This window comes from Tachypleus tridentatus, chromosome 12 (assembly GCF_004210375.1).
Source record: "Tachypleus tridentatus isolate NWPU-2018 chromosome 12, ASM421037v1, whole genome shotgun sequence".
Classification (NCBI taxonomy): Eukaryota; Metazoa; Arthropoda; class Merostomata; order Xiphosura; family Limulidae; genus Tachypleus; species Tachypleus tridentatus.
In genome coordinates, this window is record NC_134836.1 from 72370150 (window position 1) to 72388894 (window position 18745).

At 37.3% G+C, this 18745-nt stretch overlaps 1 protein-coding gene across 2 annotated transcripts in view; it reads left to right on the forward strand.

The window, feature by feature from the left end:
• The window catches only part of LOC143233582 (uncharacterized), a 141071-nt gene that overhangs the window by 25038 nt on the left and 97288 nt on the right, over positions 1–18745 (forward strand). For both annotated transcript variants that reach the window (XM_076469941.1, XM_076469940.1), the window contains 4 exons: positions 2067–2185; positions 10349–10445; positions 10765–10820; positions 13986–14033. In XM_076469941.1, the coding sequence (XP_076326056.1) occupies positions 2074–2185; positions 10349–10445; positions 10765–10820; positions 13986–14033 (313 nt within the window). In that variant the 5' untranslated portion in view covers positions 2067–2073. The remainder of the gene's footprint in view (positions 1–2066; positions 2186–10348; positions 10446–10764; positions 10821–13985; positions 14034–18745) is intronic.

The window sequence follows — 18745 nt, forward strand, 5'->3', positions numbered from 1 at the left end:
GATATTTAGACTCTATAAATATAGTGAATAGATCTCAAGCTTGGGACTGAAGCTTCCGAAGAAACATAAAAGAACAAGGTGAAATAAAGCGTTACGTTGCTAAATTAACTTGGTAAAGATGCGATTGGACTTGTTTGTTTATTGTTAAGCCTAATAAACTCGCCTGTTTACAGCTGTACCACCGGAAGCGCCAGTGAGCTTAGGGAACACCCTGTAATTTACAGGTATCGCCCCAACCAAGTTCGTTTTGGTTTTTACAGCAATTTTATTAGATGTTTAGGTTTCGTATGAGTAATTAATCCATTTATTCAATAAATTTAATGTCCGAGAAGTTCTCGGATATTAAAAAAAAACTGAAAATGGTTTACATATAAGAACGTACACTGAATCGAAATTACATTTAATTTTGGATATGACGCATAGTTCAACATTTTTCTCTGCTGGTCTATTGGAAGATAAAACTATTAGCTATGTGAAGTAGAGGTGCAACTGTGAAGTATTACAAAAGCTGAAAGTGTTATTAAACGTTAAACCATTTCCTAGATTTTACCGCCTACCTTTGAATGTATTTGTAAGTTCTAAACTTGTTCAATGAATTAAAGTAACTGATAGAAATTAAACGTGATGTATATAACACCAGTTTGGAAGAGGTTTCTCACTACTAGAGGTACTTCCGTGGGGTTCCTGAAAATGATTTGTTTCAAGAGTAAATACAATCAACATTAAGAACAACTGATATTTTTATTTCTTGCTTTTGAAGTTCATGTGTTGTAGCCTACAGAGTGCATAATTCTTCTCGTGATTCATGGCATGGGCACATTTTACTGACGTTACGATAGTATAGTTGCAACGTTTAAGCGTTTCTTATGTGACGTCATTTTAGTGTATACTGACTAATTGAGAGACAACACACTTACGGGGTTATAACGCTCATAATAAACAAAAGTTAACAGGCAGGCTTCCAGCCACGAATTGAAATCAATGTTTTTATAAAGTCGAATGACAATAATTCCACTCGATCGCACACTTGTCAGGCATCCTAAAGTAGTTTCATAGTTTCAATGTATTTGTTCTACTTAACTGTGGTTTAAGTTTGACTTCAATGTCGCTGAAACAAACTCGTCTTTGTTTGTTTGTTTGTTTTAGCCACAAAAGCTATGTGCGCTCTGCTGACCACGGAGAATCAAACCCCGAGATTTACTATTGCAAGTTTGTGAACTTACCACTGACCCATTTGGGTACGAGAAACTTGTCACAGTAGCAATGGGGATTTGGATAATCCCGGATTAGTCCGTACCCATGAACGTGTGTACGGATAATGGAAGATGGGATAGTTTAAAAACGGCAACATGTGGCTTGAAACACCATTATTATAAAGAGTGATTAATTAACCTTCAACACATCTTAGTGAACCCTACACTCTCACGAAATTTATCTCTCTAAGACATTGTTATGCAAGTTGTAGCATTTACACATTACTGTTAAGCTCCACTGTACCTGTAAATTCATTGGTTGAGGGACCTAAGATAGAATATGGAATGTTTTTGAAGACTTTGTGCTAAGAAAGTTTTGCAACCCATGCCCTACAGTATATCTTTATAGCAAACAGATTTAGCTTTCTGTATATTATTTAAAAACTGAAACGAACGTTTTCGTCAGCAAGCCTTTATTTTCAACACAATTAACTTGTGATTTAATATACTCTAATAAAACACAATGTTTGTTACTATATAACAAATGTCATTATCTCTAACACAATTCACTGGTTACAGTATTTTCTATAATAGAACACAACGCTCGTTACTGTTTAACATATGCTACTGTCTCTAACACAGTTAGTTCGTCACAGTATTTACTACAATCTAATAAAACATTTTCTCAATCTCTCACACATTTTAGAATTTCTTATAAATTCCTTTATTTTTGAGATATTTGGTTTATAATAAAGAATTATCTTTATTTTCTCAAGTCTAAGAGACTGAGTTTCATCTTATCTGTAGAAGACACGTTTTGTTTTTATTGTTTTGACAACAGACTTTTTTTTGTTCTTTCTCTCGCTATTTCAGTGCGGCCATGAATCGGCCATCCCGACTGTCTCTGGTGGACGTGAACCCATACTTGACTTGTGTGTTGTGTGGTGGCTACTTCGTGGATGCCACGACTGTTACCGAGTGTCTCCATTCCTGTAAGTATAAAGGTAGTGACGTATCTTTTGAAAATATGAAAGCTTTTATTTGGCTACTCCGAAATGTACATGAATACTTTTTATTAGTTTAGAGCAAAGCCACTTTGGGTTACCTGTTGTGTCCACTGAGGGAAATAAAACCCCGAATTTTAGCGTAGAGCTACTGCTGTTCCACTAGGAGAAAAACGTAAAAGCACGAATACTTGCCCTAAGAAATGATAGTTTCCGAAATCGTACGGAATGAATAACAATAATAATAATAAAATAAAGGCTTCATTCATGATGTTCGTAAAATACGTAGATTCCAAAGATCGAAAACACTCTGATGGTATAGTGTTTTGTATTGAAGTAGAAGATTGGAATCCTGGCGCTTCGAAAAGTAGACCTGAATTTTTTAAGGGATGATCGTTCGTTTGTTTTGAATATTGCACAAAACTAAATGCGGTTTATCTGGGCTAGACGTTTCTAATTTAGCAGTGAAAGACTAGAGGGAGGACAAATAGTTTGTTTGTTTTGGAATTTCGCACAAAGCTACTCGAGGGCTATCTGTGCTAGCCGTCCCTAATTTAGCAGTGTAAGACTAGAGGGAAGGCAGCTAGTCATCACCACCCACCGCCAACTCTTGGGCTACTCTTTTACCAACGAATAGTGGGATTGACCGTCACATTATAACGCCCCCACGGCTGGGAGGGCGAGCATGTTTGGCGCGACGCGGGCGAGGACAAATGGTCATCACCATTCACCGCCAACTCTTTTACTAATTAATAGTGGGATGAACGGCTGAAAGGGCGAGCATGTTTAGTGGGTCGGAGATTTGAACTTGCGACTCTTAGATTGCAAGACAAGTGCCCTGACCACTTGATTTCACATATGGGAAAATTTAATTTTGAATATTAATGTTGCAAACTCGTGAACTTGCCACTGGTCCACTCATATATTTTCCAACTTACTTTATTTGGTGATTGATCAAAGTTGTTTTATCCGAAACAATGTCTGAATAATAGTAAATGAAACCAGAATACTTCGAATGTGGCTTCTAATCTATGCATTGTTGTTAGTTGGAAGTCAGGCATATCCTTTCTGTCGTCCGTTTTAATCTGTTCTTGTGGCATTCCTGATTCGCCACGAAAAATGCCTTAAGTACCACAATTATTTAATAATATAACGAATGGGTCCCCAAAGAAACTTAAAATATTTGATCTCCGTTAGGAATTCGCATCAGTAGATTGTTTTGTGTCATTATGTTGTTAGAGATCTTTCAACACATAGCTTGGGTATAACCATAATCAGTAATCAGAAATCAGTAGCAAGTTTTCTCTGAGTTTCGTTTCTCCAGCGCGTGTCAACCATCACATTCTCACTTCAAACTCCCCGTGTTGCACGAGATTCGTGGCATATGGCGTGTTTTCAAGTCGATGCAACTCCTCATCTCGTACATAAATTGTGGCATCGTGCTTTCATCGGTTTTGAGGGAATTTATTGATTTATAAAAAAACTAACTCTAGGAAAGTTTCATATTGTTTGTCAATTTTAAAGAAAAAATTTCATTGATCGTATAAAATTATTCCCCGGTTGGAAGGCGCTAAATCTTCGGATTTACAATGCTAAAATCAGGGGCTTGATTCCCCTCGGTGAACACAAGAGATAGCCTGACGTAGCTTTGGTATAAGAAAAACACACTCTTATAAACTGTATTATGTATAATGTGTCCCGTCATGGCCAGGTGGTTAAGTCACTCGACTCGTAATCCGAAAGTCGCGGGTTCGAATTTCCGTCATACCAAACATGCTCGCCTTTTCAACCGGGGATGTGTTATAATGTGCAGTCAATCCCTCTATTTGTTGGTAAAAGAGTAACCCAAGAGTTGGCGGTGAGTGGTGATGACTAGCTGCCTTCACTCTAGTCTTACACTGCTAAATTAGGGAGAGCTACCGTAGATAGCCTTCGTGTAGCTTTACGCGAAATTCAAAACAAACATATAATGATGTAACTTTGTTTTCAAAAGTATGTAGACAGACACTTTATTTAGATAGGATACGCATAAAGGTATTCTATTTTTTTATTTTTTGAATAATGTGGGGGACACGCCCCCAGTAAAAATTTACGGCTGTGAATACTTACATCAATATTTGTTGAAATTGTTTTTAGTTGTGACGTCTAAAATATTGATTTTGACGTGTCTTCTTATGCAAGTGTGTTTCTCATACCAAAGCCACATCGAACTATCTGTTGTGTCCACCGAGGGAATGGAACCCCTGATTTTAGCATTGTAAATCCGTAAACTTAACTTGCTGGTCTCAGTGGGTGGGGGGGGGAAACTATCTTGTTGAAAGAGAACTGCGAAACAGGTCACAGAGCGTTTTGTTTATTAACGCACATATCTGAAGACCAGTATTTTATTGTAAACAGCCCCATACTAATTTATGGCATCCATAATCTATATTTCCTTCCCAGTTTTCGTATACTGGTTTTAATAATTCGTTATCAGCATTTTCATGCAGACGTTTTTGGGTACAGTGTAGTTTACCAGTTATAATAAAATCATTATCGTGTATTTTTAAACATTATATTCCAGTGGTGCACAAACTTTTTGAGTCAGGGGCCACAAACAGACTTCTCGTAACCGTTGGGGGCCACAAAAAAGTGAATATTAAAATCGTCCCACAGTTGTTTCACACAAGATGGACATCACATTTAAGAACACACCAATAACGATTACATCAAAGAGTTTGCACATCATTCTAAGAAATGTTATGATACATCAACTGTCACAAAGTCAGTGCAATGGATGGTGCTGCATGTCATCTACCAGCTTAGTAATGTCCGGCTTGATGTTTGACGTTGAAAGACGCAAGACTGCTTCCAGATGATCATCAGTCAGCTGATTGCAAGTGTTGTTTTTGTTCAGTTTCATATGCGAGAAAGCTTGTTCGCAGCAGTACGTGCTGTCAAACATGCTGGTGTGGACAAGTGCGTTCTCTTTCAGATTAACAAATGTATCAGGCAACGTTTTGTAGAAGTCAAGCAAACTGTTTTCTCGGTAAATAGCACGCAGTTCATCAGATGCATGGAGATCAGTAAGTTCGAGCTGATATTCTGCTGATAAATTATCCACTGATACACTGAATGGATCAGTAAAAAGTTTCATCAACAATCTGCATTGGTCAAAGTCATGAAACCATGAGTTGAAGGATTGAATCAAGATATCTAGCTTCCCAACATAAACTTATGTGTCAATGTCTTGATTTTTCTGTAGCTGTGACTGAAAAGTGGGAAAGTGCACGAAGTTGCCTGATGCTGCTTGCTACAGGAACAACTGCAACTTTGTCCTGAAAGGTGAAACGTGATTTGCAAGCTGACAGACAAGCGTATTTTTGCCTTGCAACTTCAAATTCAGATCATTCAAGTGTTGTGTCATGTCGACCAGAAAGGTCAAATCAGCTTGCCATGCTGGATAAGTCATGGAAATCACTTCTGTATCTTTGTTCTTGCTTCTGAGGAATTTTATCATCTCATCAATCAACTCCCAGAATATTCTGAGCATCTTCCCTAGACTCAGCCAGCGTACTTCACAGTGATACACAAGGTCACCATAATCTGAATCAATTTCTTCAAGAAGACTTCGAAACTGACGGTGATTGAGCCGTCGTGATTTTATGAAATTAATGGTTTTCGTCACTAATGCCGTCAGTGCCTGAAAACCAATTTCTTTACTGCACAGGTTCTGTTGATGAATAATACAGTGCAACTTCACCAACTTTCTGTTCTGCTTTCCTCGATGCTTCAGTAACAGTGATACCAGCCCGTTACTTTCTTCGGTCATGGCTAGTGCTCCATCAGTTGTCACACTTACCAGTTTCGTGAAATCGAATGAAACACTACTACACAGTCGTACTGTCTCCTCGAATAGAGCAGACTCAGTTGTCTGACCCTTCGTGGAATCAATGCCAATTAGTTCCTTGTGATATCAAATGATGACGACACACCACGAACAAAAACTAGTAGCTGTGCTGTTGAACTGATGTCAGTCGACTCGTCTGCTGCCAAAGAGAAGTAGACAAAGTTGGCTGCTTTATTTGTAAGTTGCCTTGTCACGTCTGCTGAGAGGTGTGAAATTCTTCGTTGAACTATCATGCGATTCAAAGCCACCGTCTGTAGCTTGCGAACTGCTTTCGGACACAACTTTTCCGATGCAGTAATCATACATTGCTTGACAAAATCACCATTAGTGAACGGTCGGCAAGATTTCCCTATCATCAACGAAATATCGTAACTGACCTCACATGCTGCATCTAAATCTGCTGACTGCTTTGAGAAAATGTTCTGCTGGTGATTGAGCGACCGCCGCAGAGATTCAGTTCCAGCTGTTCGTTCATCACCGACAACGTTGTGGAAATCTTTATGCTTTGACTAATAATGACGCTTTATATTGGGATACCTTCGCCACTGCTACTGTCGAATGACACAGCAGACAAATCACGTTCTTCTGTTGTTGAACAAAACAGTATTGCGCAGTCCAATCATCATGAAACTGCCGGTTTTCATCGTCAACATTTCTTTTACGATTAGCTGCCGTTTTTGTTACGAAATAATATCAAAATGGGGTTTGTATGTAAATCTCTAAGAACAATTGGAACGCGTGAAATTTCGTAATTACGAAAATTTACATCATTGCACCTGTGCATTAAGGAGATTTGCTTATTAAATTTTCTTTATTGCTCGACATAAATATGAAACCATCCAGTATCTAATCTAATGCATTAGATTAGGCGCGAACTCTTTATGTTTGACTTTCCCTTTGGACATCGCGGGCCACTCGGCGACTCGTCGCGGGGCGGACTTTGTGCACCACTGTTGTATTCGTTATTTGATAAAATAATTACTTTTCTAAATGTTTTTGATTGCGAAAGTAATGTTTTGATATATACGAGTTTATAGAATGGAGTACCAAGGTGTTTTTACGTATACCAAGAGTTTCACGCTCAGTCCCCTAGTGTTGATTATCAAAGTTCTCTTATTACGTTATCAAACACATCCCTTCATTGTGATCTCGGAGGAGAAGTCGTTTAGTTACTGAAATTTCGAGCATGAACGTTTATTTACAATAATTTTCTCCTCTTGTACGTTGATGTTCTATAGTGTAAGAAGCAATTTCAAATTGAGGATGTTTGGCTAGACATGCAGATTTTATAATGAAAGTTGTTGGGGGGATATCCCCCAAAATTCGTACAGTTGCCATATGAGTCAAATACATAAAACAGGGCGTGCTACAGCACTCTTAGTTCCGACGGCTCTGAAGTTTATTGGTGGAAACTCTATATCTTGTTTTCTTTCGGGACACGCGGCGGGTGCAACTCACGTGAAATTGGATCACATGTAAGTTATCGTGTCTCACCCCACTGCTCCGCGTGTGTATTGATTAATATTCTGCACACGTGCTGACTCGTTTGTTAATTAATTAATTACGTATTGTTCTAGTAAATGAATCCTCCATAACGTTTCTGTGTGGTCATCGATTTCATTAATAGCAACACGTGGCTTGTGAACGAACATTCATCGTTACTGATGTTATTAATTAAAGACAAAAGATTCGGGATAAAAGTGATTTGCAAGCTTTCCATTGGTTAGTCGTAATATTTAGTAGTCATTGCTATTGTTATTCATTATGTCATAATTTAGCATAGCTCAACGTTTATAGATGGTATCGCTTATGGACGCAGGGTATTAGTTTGGTCACGCTCTCCCCCCTCATTGGCACAGCGTCATGTCTGCGGACTCATACCGCTAAACACCGAGTTTTGATACTCATGGTGGGCAGAGCGCAGATAGTCATTATGTAACTTTGTAATTCCAAACAAAAAAACAGTCAGACAGTTTTGGGTATATGCTAAAACAACTTAATATTTCTCTGCATAAAATCCAACTAATGTTCGTGTCACTAGCTTTGCATGAGATTCACATAGAAAAAAAAGTCTTCTATTTAAGGCTATTTTGTAATATGTTTTAATTTCATTACGCTGAACCTGACTGCAATGACTGAAAGCTGTAATTGTTATCCAAATACAGCAGTGCCCGTACTGCGTATTTCGAATCCAAAGATTTATTGTTCGAGTGACGTTGCTGTTTTGATTCTGTATATTCTTGTTGCATTAAGAAAGAAGCAGTCCCACGTCTCACCAAATATGCTCGCCATTTCAGTCGTGGGGGCGTTATAATGTAACGGTCAAGACGATGGTAAAAGGGTAGCCCAAGTGTTGGCGGTAGGTGGTGATGACTAGCTGCCTTCCCTCTAGTCTTACACTGCTAAATTATGGTCGACTGGCACAGGTAGCTCTCTTGTAGTTTTGCACGAAATTCAAAACAAAACAAACCAAAGAAACAGTCAAATCCCACTATTCGATTAATAGCCTAAGCACTGGCGGTGAATGCTTTTGACTGTAGTCTATTAATTAAAAAATTAAGGATGATTTTACACAGATAGATAACCGTTACGTAGTTTTGCCCGATAATATGTAACGAATGGGATGGAGCAGAGAGTTATGAGAAACTAATGTCTCCTTACTCTCCCTCTTATTTTTGCTTTTGGTGACCAATCCAAAAATATCTAATTTTCGTCATTTTAAAACCAATTGTTAATATTGTCATGTTTTCACTTAACCTTTAGTTTACAAGCAAAAATTTAGTTCATGCTTGTTTGTAACAACAGTTGAAACCTGGTTGTGAGATACACCAAGGTTTGTTTGTTTTTGAATTTCGCGCAAAGCTAAATGAGAGCTATATGCGCTAGCCGTCCCTAATTTTGCAGTGTAAGACTAGAGGGAAGGCAACTAGTCATCACTAACCACTGCCAATTCTTGGTGGACTACTCTTTTTACCAACGAATACTGGGATTGATCGTCACATTATATCGTCCACACAGCTGAAAGTGCGAGAGAAATTTTGATGGGGATTCGAACTAGAGACCTTCAAATTATGAGTCGAGCACCCTAACCACCTGACCATGCTGGACCACATACTCCAAGGGCAATAAATAATAGAAGCCCAGTTTGGTCTTTAAGAGATATGGAGGGGTAGGGAAGGGCTTGAGCAAAGAGTGGTTTGTATGCTCATTAAGAGCATGCCTAAACATACAATTATTGTGAAACTGTAAAGGGGTGATTCCCCCTTACAATAAAAACGTAAGAGGAATATTTAGCGCCCCTTACTCGTTGTAAGTTACTCTTATGTTTTTAATACATTAATTATTAAAAACTGATCGAATTGCATGCTCCATTTATGTTTCTAACAACCAATCTCACACTTTTTATCTTAGTTGTCGGTAATCTAATTTTTAGTTATGTGCCATATTTCTTCTAAGTTTACTTGAATTTAATATACACAATGATACACGACTACAAGTGTAAATAACTACAGTATTACATGCTCTGCTTATATTAAAACAATTTATCACATAGCATTAAGTCCCCCGTTGGAACAGCGGTAAGACTATGGGTTAATAACGCTAAAATTAGGGGCTCGATTCACTTCGGTGGACACAGCAGATATCTTGATGTGGCTTTGCTATAATAAAATACACATACAGACATAGCATCAAACAATGGTTGAATATAGTCCTCCTTTCGGGGACATCGGGCTCTGACCAGACTTGGTGGTTGGTGGCCCTCGACTCGTAATCTGGGGGGCGTAGGTTCGAATCCCCGTCATACCAAACATTTCACCCTTTTTGCCATGGGGGCTTTAAAAGGAGACAGTCAATTCCACTATTCGTTGGTAATCTGAGAGTTGCAGGCTCAAATCCCCGTCACACCAAAATCTCGCCCTTTCAGTCGTTGGGGCGTTATAAAGTGACAGTCAATCCCACTATTCGCTGTTAAAAGAGTAGCCCAAGTGATAACCAGTTGCCTTTCCTCCGCTCGCGTAGAGTTGCACGAAATAAAAAACAACAACAAACAAAAATTAATTATACACAAATTCGTGTTGTAAAATTGTGGTCGAAATATATAAAAATATTGTTATCCACAACTCGGATAATTTAGGTGTCTCGACTGTTTCCTTGATGACACTCTGGTGTTGTTCCATTCCTTACTGGAAACGTGCAGACTAAACGTTATATACAGAGGTTTTGTGTTATTAACAAAATAATGTTTTTAACCATCCTTCTAGTTTGTAAAACCTGCATCGTACGTTATTTGGACACCAACAAGTTTTGCCCGATTTGTGAAGTCCAAGTACACAAGACACGCCCTCTGTTGAACATCAGGTAACTAAGTCAGTGTTTGTGAACTTAGTTAACTTTCTACTAAATATTGTAACGTATAGTTAACAGACCTATGTTGCTTAATACACAGAGATGATTTAATTATATTTCTGAATATTAATACCTCTAGGTCACAGTCTAAATAAACCATGGAATTCTTTTTGATGGCTTCTCGCATGAACAATGTTACGTCTAGGTTGACAAGAATATTGTGTCTATTTTGCTCATAAGATGGGTGCGATTTTCAACGTTTCTCATAGAACTGACAAATTACTGTTTTTACAATGCTCATAACATATGTATATTTTCCTATTTTGTATAGAGCTGACAAAACTCTGCAAGATATTGTGTACAAACTGGTTCCTGGCCTCTTTCAAAGTAAGTACAAAATCACGTCTTATTTAATCAAGTAATTATTTCTTGTATGAGTTCACCCACGTATTGTTAATACATCAACTTTTCTCTTTGTTTCAAAAAAATAAAGATATTTGTTTCATATCTGCTTCCTTTCGTGATTGCATGTGTAACTTGTCAAATAGGTTGTGTTAGCCAGCGATTTCTTGCTCAAATATGTTGTGTAATCCAATGATTTATTGCTCAAATAGGTTGTGTAATCCAATGATTTCTAACGAATTGGGCCCTTGTGAGTCTAACACATCTCACATAGAAATATTATCTTTTCCTTGATACCGGAAAAAAAAAAAATCAAGAAGTATCACTGTTTACGCTCGATGTACCTAAACGAACAAATTCAAACACAAGTACTCCAGAGTAGTTATTTCATAAAATTTCTATTAAATCATTAGAGGAATTCTCAATCAAAGTCTTCAAGATCTTTCGAGGTCCGGAATGGATTGATAAGTAACTATAGCGTTATAGTCGCAGCTTAGACTTTGGAGTTAACATCTGTCGTCAACTGTTGATACAAATTGGCAGCCTTGACAGCTGCTTGTTCGAAAAGAATTTTCAGTCGTAATGAGATGTTGACATCTTTTCACCAGCTGGCATTAAATGCGTCCAAAAGTTGCTCATTTGGACTTAGTTGGGGTTCGTCTGGATTGACGTTGGCAAAATATAGACGTTATTTGTTTTAAACTCATAATGGACAAAATGAGTTGTGTATCCTCATAATAAAAAATATATGGTACTTTCCAGTCGAATTTCGCCAATTCGAGCACTGTAGCATTGCTCAACACATCACAATACGACAAGACATTAGTTGCCCTCTTTAACCGTTGCTAATAAAATAAAATCGACCAACAATATAATACCGTTCCATCCCATTCCAGAGTTAGTATGATACCAACATCAACTGTTGATATAAATCTGGTGGAATAGATCGCCACTACTCTTGCAGAGGATCTATAAGTTAAGCGAGCTCTCTAGGATTGTCTCTTATGTCTTTGAGACAACACTCTGAATCATTACAGTGTTGTTCAATCTGCTTCAGTTCAGATTCTGGGTTGCCGTAGAAGGTTCTGTCTGTTATTATTCTGATTACTGGACACAGTGGACTTTTTATAAAAACATGATGTCACAAAATGATATAGCATCCATTTCTCGTTTAACTGTTACCTAAGGACCAAGTTCCAGCTAGTTAAAACAGGCCTATTAGCGATACTAGACCATTGTTCTTCTCGACTGAGATGGATCCGTCGCAACCAGAGAAACATCCAGGTTGTTGTCAGATCCAGATTCGTCTATCCTAAGAAAACAATGAATAAAAAGATATTTGGTTTTATTTAATGGCTTGCTATTATTCCTCATTCCACATCCAAAGCTCCAGACAGAATCAAAGCCCATGCCTTTTTTAAGTAGATGAAAAACACAGATGTCGAAAGAGGGAACTGATATGTCATTGCCATTATATCAGTTTTCTTCAACCATTTTAAATCGAAGTAGGTATTTATTTTGAGGTGTGGCTGGAATCTTTTGAAACGTTTGGTTTGTGAGCTTGCAACAGACAGCCTATTTTATAGCTTTGAACTTAACTAGAAACAAACCAACTGTAAGTACTCATAGCGATTTACATGTCCTATCGCATGAATCACACGTGCACGCGTGTATGCAAAGAATCACAGGGCACACCTGCGAAGATTCGCTACGGTATTAACATGGGAAGTCTTTCTTACGAAATGCATTGAAGCGTTTCCTTGGAGTATAATACCAGAAGCTTTTAGTGCTGTGTATCATACCAGTCAATATATTTATCGGAAAGTCGGAAACAATGGTATTATTACTCAAGTAATCGTATCTGAAAGATTATTACGACCTTATTTATCCGAACATAATGAGAAATATACCCATAAATCAAGTTAACATGTTACTTCACTGAAAGAGTGAACTTCTTACACCGATATGTATATTTATGTTGCTAATCTATCGATACAGTAAAAATATTCCGATCATGTTAGATTTAGGCCTAAGTTTCTTATTATGGTTGTGTTTGTTTTGTTTTTTGCACAAAGCTACTCAGGGGCTATCTGCACAAGCTGTTCCTAATTTAGAGCTTGGGCCAACTCTTAGGCTACTTTTTACCAACGAACAGTGGAATATGTTGTTACATTATAATGCTCCCATAACCGAAAAGGTGGAATTCAAATCTAGGACTCACAGATGGCGAGTTGAGTACTCTAACCTCTAGGTTTTTAAATATTAGTTCTGGAATTCGTGCATATGTTTAATTAAATTAAAGGCGAGAATAATGTGTTCGGTTCCAGCACTTCAGTGAGAGTGATTATCCTAGGGTTAAGAATACTGATTATTCTACGTGTGAGAATTATAAAATCATTAGATGACGTGTGATTCGTACAGCTTGTTACAGATATCCAGCTCCATTGAGTGTAGCTGAAAGTATCTCGTACATTCACATTTCCATATTATTATTAATGTAATCACTCTACACCAGGAGGTGCTCGTTACCTGGAAAGTCAAACTGGACAATATTTTTAAAATATTAATGTAGAACTTTTGTACTTTAATCTTTTGTTGGAAACACCTGTAGAGAAGATAATTATTACAGTTGTACTTTATAGAATAGAATATATTTGTTTTATAGATTAAATCAATACACTTGTGTTTTATAGAATAACAATATATTTGTTTTGGGCCCAGCATGGCCAGTTGGATGAGGCACTCGACTCGTAATCTGAGGGTCGCGGGTTCAAATCCCCGTCACACCAAACATGCTCGCTCTCTCAGCCGTGGGGGCGTTATAATGTTACGGTCAATCCCACTATTTGTTGGTAAAAGAGTAGCCCAAGAGTTGGCGGTGGGTGGTGATGACTAGCTGCCTTCCCTCTAGTCTTACATTGCTAAATTAGGGACGGCTAGCACAGATAGCCCTCTAGTAGCTTTGCGCGAAATTCAAAACGAACAAGTATTTGTTTTTGTAGATTTAACAACAATACATACGTGTTTTGTGTATGAAATACCAATAGATTTGTGTTTCATAGAAATAATTCGTTTGTATTTTATAAATGAAATATCAGTAGACAAATATGTGTTTTATGGAGATAACAATACTTTTTTTTTTTTTTACAGATGAAATGAAGCGAAGAAGAGACTTCTACTCCACTCATCCTATAGAAGGTACATGTTAATACTTATGGTATACAAACAAAAATACCCGGCTCCAGTGCTCAAAACAATTAAGTTAATAAAGTAAAAGTAGCTGTCCTTAGTTACAGGAAAAGTTAATCAATCAATTTAATTTATTTCATGGACTTTAAAAAGGTTAATTGTGCTGTATTTCATTCATAACCAAAGCTCCGAGCAACATATGCCGTCTGTCACGAAAAATAATTGTTGAACATTTCAGCAATGCTAAGAGGCACTTGACAATTACATACGATAAAACTACATTTATATTATTTATGTCACATTTTTAAATACGAACGACAGTTTAATTAATTCTTGACAGTTTAGTGTAGAATATTCTGATTGCGAAATGAAATTTGGAATAAAAATTATTCAAATCCGAATGTTGGGGTTTGCCTGCGTGTGCAGCTTTTCATAGATAGCGCGAAAAGTGGCTGTCGCCGTAAACATGACACAGACGGACGCTCGTGCAGACTCCACGGTTCGCAATATATAATACATAATATAATATATAGGATCTTACTTTGTTTTGTTAGAGTTACGTAATAGAAAGATCTATTCGTCAAATAAATACTTTACTGAAAAAATAATTACAGTATGTTATGGTTTACATAAGCACCACAGACAGTGGGGACGAGTTATCACAACTTACAACAGTACAATTCCTCAAAAGTAATTTTGATAATAGATAATAAAAATCGAGTGTACACTATAAACTGTAATTTATTGTATACGAATTTTAGTTCGATGGATTTTTAGACTTGTAAATCAAAATCATCCATTGGAAACTCTGATACTGCGGTAAAAATGAAACTAAAGACAAAGGAATTAGAGATCAGATTTTAAGATTTGGTGTTGATACAAATGCTTTTGCAGGTATTCATATAATTGTTGTCATTATTTGTTAGGTAAGAGCCAATCAGTGTTGCTGGTTGTTAGGTCATAGCCAATCAGTGTATCTAGTTTTTTTTTTGGTCGTATCCAATCATTGTAGTCATTATCCTTATTTGTTAGGTGAGAACCAATTATTGTAGTTTACATCCAATCAACTTGGCTATTTGTTAGATTGTGCGTGTGTGTTTTCACATCGGGCTATCTACTGAGTCCATTGTTAGACTGTATTAAGTAATTGGTATTACTGCTTAGGTTATAACCACCCATTATGATTCTTCTTATAGTGTGTACAGTTCTCACACCAACCGTATACTGCCCTATAATGAATGTATTTTGTAAAACCAGTGTTTACTAAAATGTTGGGCACAAATTATCTCTTGGGGCGAGAGTAATTAAAATAGATTAAAGCTGCTGGAAAAAACTAAATATGTGTTCGCTTGTTTAGTATGATGGATCCATTTATTTAATATGGTGGATTTATTTATTTAGTGTGATGGATTCATTTATTTAATATGGTGGATTCATTTGTTTAGTGTGATGGATTCATTTATTTAATATGGTGGATTCATTTGTTTAGTGTGATGGATTCATTTATTTAATATGGTGGATTCATTTGTTTAGTGTGATGGATTCATTTATTTAATATGGTGGATTCATTTGTTTAGTGTGATGGATTCATTTATTTAATGTGATGGATGGTGTTCGTCAGCTTCTCTCTATTGGTCCATTACCATCAGTTTTGGAATGGGGTGAACAAATATGTCTAGCACTTGAAGACGAAAGGCGGAAGACTTTCGAAACGTCGACCTCTACACTTGTGTCTCCACAACAGGCAGTTGCCGTCCATTCTACAAAGTTTCATCATGAATATTCTGCCTAAACAATCTATTAAAGAATGTATAATATCATTTTAGGTGGTCTAGGACCCTAAAGAAACTAGAACTAGGATACACCATATTGTACGACATGGTGGATATACTTGTTAGATATTGTTTAGGAATACGAAACTAAATTACCGGAAGATAGGTAATCTTGTAGCCATCCATTTTGGTAAGGCTGAAAAAAGCTTGCACTTCCGAGAGGAAAAATAGTACCCCCTCCCTCTCAGTGTATTTTCATAATTGTATCAAGTGATGCATCAAATGCCATCAGGATTCACTGAAAGAAATGGGTGTGAAATTTTTTCTTCTTTCATCCTCAGCAACCTTCATGTCATATAACCATATAGGTTTCCTAAGTGTATACTTCTCGCCTGGCGTTCTTCCAGTACTATTCTATTATTTTGTTTGAATTTCGCGCAAAGCTACACGAGGGATACTTGTGCTAGCCGTTCCTAATTTAACAGTAAGGCAGCTAGTCATCGCCATCCACTTTCGCCTGCAAATAGTTGGATTGACTGTAACATTATAACGCCATCACGGCTGAAAGGGCGAGAATGTTTGGTGGGTTGAAAATTCGAACCCGCAACCCTCTGATTGCGAGTCAAGCGCCCTAACTATCTAGCCATACCACGCCTACTATTCAACTATGCCCAAGATAACATAAATAAGAACGATGAAGTGAAAACATAATTAAATCATACGTTTTATTATTCACTAGGAACTTATGTGTTCAGATAAGTTATTCGACATAGCATTCTCTTTATTTGCCTGGACTTAGCAACTATCTACATCATATATCCCTATAACAGCGAGTAAATTACCCTGTATTTAACCCCATTTATTTTTTACTAGAATCTGGAGCTAGGCCTGATGATATAGCTATAGTTACGTCATCAACATCAAACATGGTAGTTAAAATTCCCACTTTTTACATCTTTAAAATCTCCAAAATTTTGTAAATAGTAAATAGTCTCAAAATCAAAATAATCACCAAGTTTCAGTAATCCAAGGATGATGGTACAAACACTTTTGTGGCTCAGCTTGTTGGTGTTTTCATGGGTGTGGATGTACTAAGGCAACACCGGATGAAAGGTTAAAATTATTATAAGTATCTGCAAACAAAGGTTATTTCATCTGGTCTTATTAGACCAGAAGAGTTTATGGTATTTACGTAGTAAATATATGCTAATATTATTTCTGTATTCAAACAATACATCTGACCCAGTTAAAGGTTTTGTTACATGTAGGCTTTAAATCGTAGGTTATAAATTTACGAGTTAATTAATGATCACTAAAATGAACAAAAATAGGAAAATTATTATCCGCAGAAATCTTTGAATTTCGCGCAAAGCTACACGAGGGTTATCTGCGCTATCAGTCCTTAATTTAGCAGTGTAATATTAGAGGGAAGGCAGCTGAGTGTCGGGAGTTCGAATCCCCCTCACACTAAACATATTCGCGCTTTCAGCCTGCGGACGTTATAAATTGACAGTCAAGCCTGCTATTCGTTGATAAAAGAGTAGCCCAAGAGGTGGCGGTGGGTGGTGATGACTAGCTGCCTTCCCTCTAATCTTACATTGATCAGTTATAGATGGCTAATGCAGATAGCCCTGGTGTAGCTTTGCGCGAAATCAAAAGAAACTTTTGGACATGCTCAAAGTTAAAAAATGGAACATTCAGACCAGATTAAAGGGCATATTACTTGGTATATAGAGCGTGATAAGTCAGTTGATGTTCATGGATCAGTGTCATTACGTGCAACATCTGTTACGTGTTATATAGAGCATGATAAATCATTACGTGTAACATCTGTTTCTTAGTACATAGAGCGAGATAAGTCGGTTGATGTTCATGGATCAGTGTCATTACGTGCAACATCTGTTACGTGTTATATAGAGCATGATAAATCATTACGTGTAACATCTGTTTCTTAGTACATAGAGCGTGATAAGTCAGTTGATGTTCATGAATCAGTGTCATTACGTGCAACATCTGTTACGTGTTATATAGAGCATGATAAATTATTACGTGTAACATCTGTTACTTGGTATACAGAGCGTGATAAGACAGTTGATGTTCGTGAATCGGTGTCATTACGTGTAACATCTGTCACTTGGTATACAGAGCGTGATAAGTCAGTTGATGTTCGTGAATCAGTGTCATTACATGTAACATATGTTTCTTGGTATACAGAGCGTGATAAATCGTTACGTGTAACATCTGTTTCTTAGCATACAGAGCGTGGTAAGTCAGTTGATGCTCGTGAATCGGTGTCATTACGTGTAACATCTGTTGCTTGGTATACAGAGCGTGATAAGTCAGTTGATGTTTGTGAATCAGTGTCATTACGTGCAAGATCTGTTACTTGGTGTACAGAGCGTAATAAGTCAGGTGATGTTCGTGAATCAGTGTCATTACATGTAACATATGTTTCTTGGTATACAGAGCGTGATAAATCGTTACGTGTAACATCTGTTTCTTAGCATATATCTGTTGAGCTCGTGGTAAGTCAGTTGATGTTCGTGAATCAGTGTCATTACGTGTAACATCTGTTACTTGGTATACAGAGCGTGATAAGTCAGTTGATGTTTGTGAATCAGTGTCATTACGTGCAAGATCTGTTACTTGGTGTACAGAGCGTAATAAGTCAGGTGATGTTCGTGAATCAGTGTCATTACATGTAACATATGTTTCTTGGTATACATAGCGTGATAAATCGTTACGTGTAACATCTGTTTCTTAGCATATAGAGCGTGGTAAGTCAGTTGATGCTCGTGAATCGGTGTCATTACGTGTAACATCTGTTACTTGGTATACAGAGCGTGATAAGACAGTTGATGTTTGTGAATCAGTGTCATTACGTGTAACATCTGTTCAATAGTGAACAGATGCACTCTCAGAACAATCTGTAAGAAACACCTGACTCAG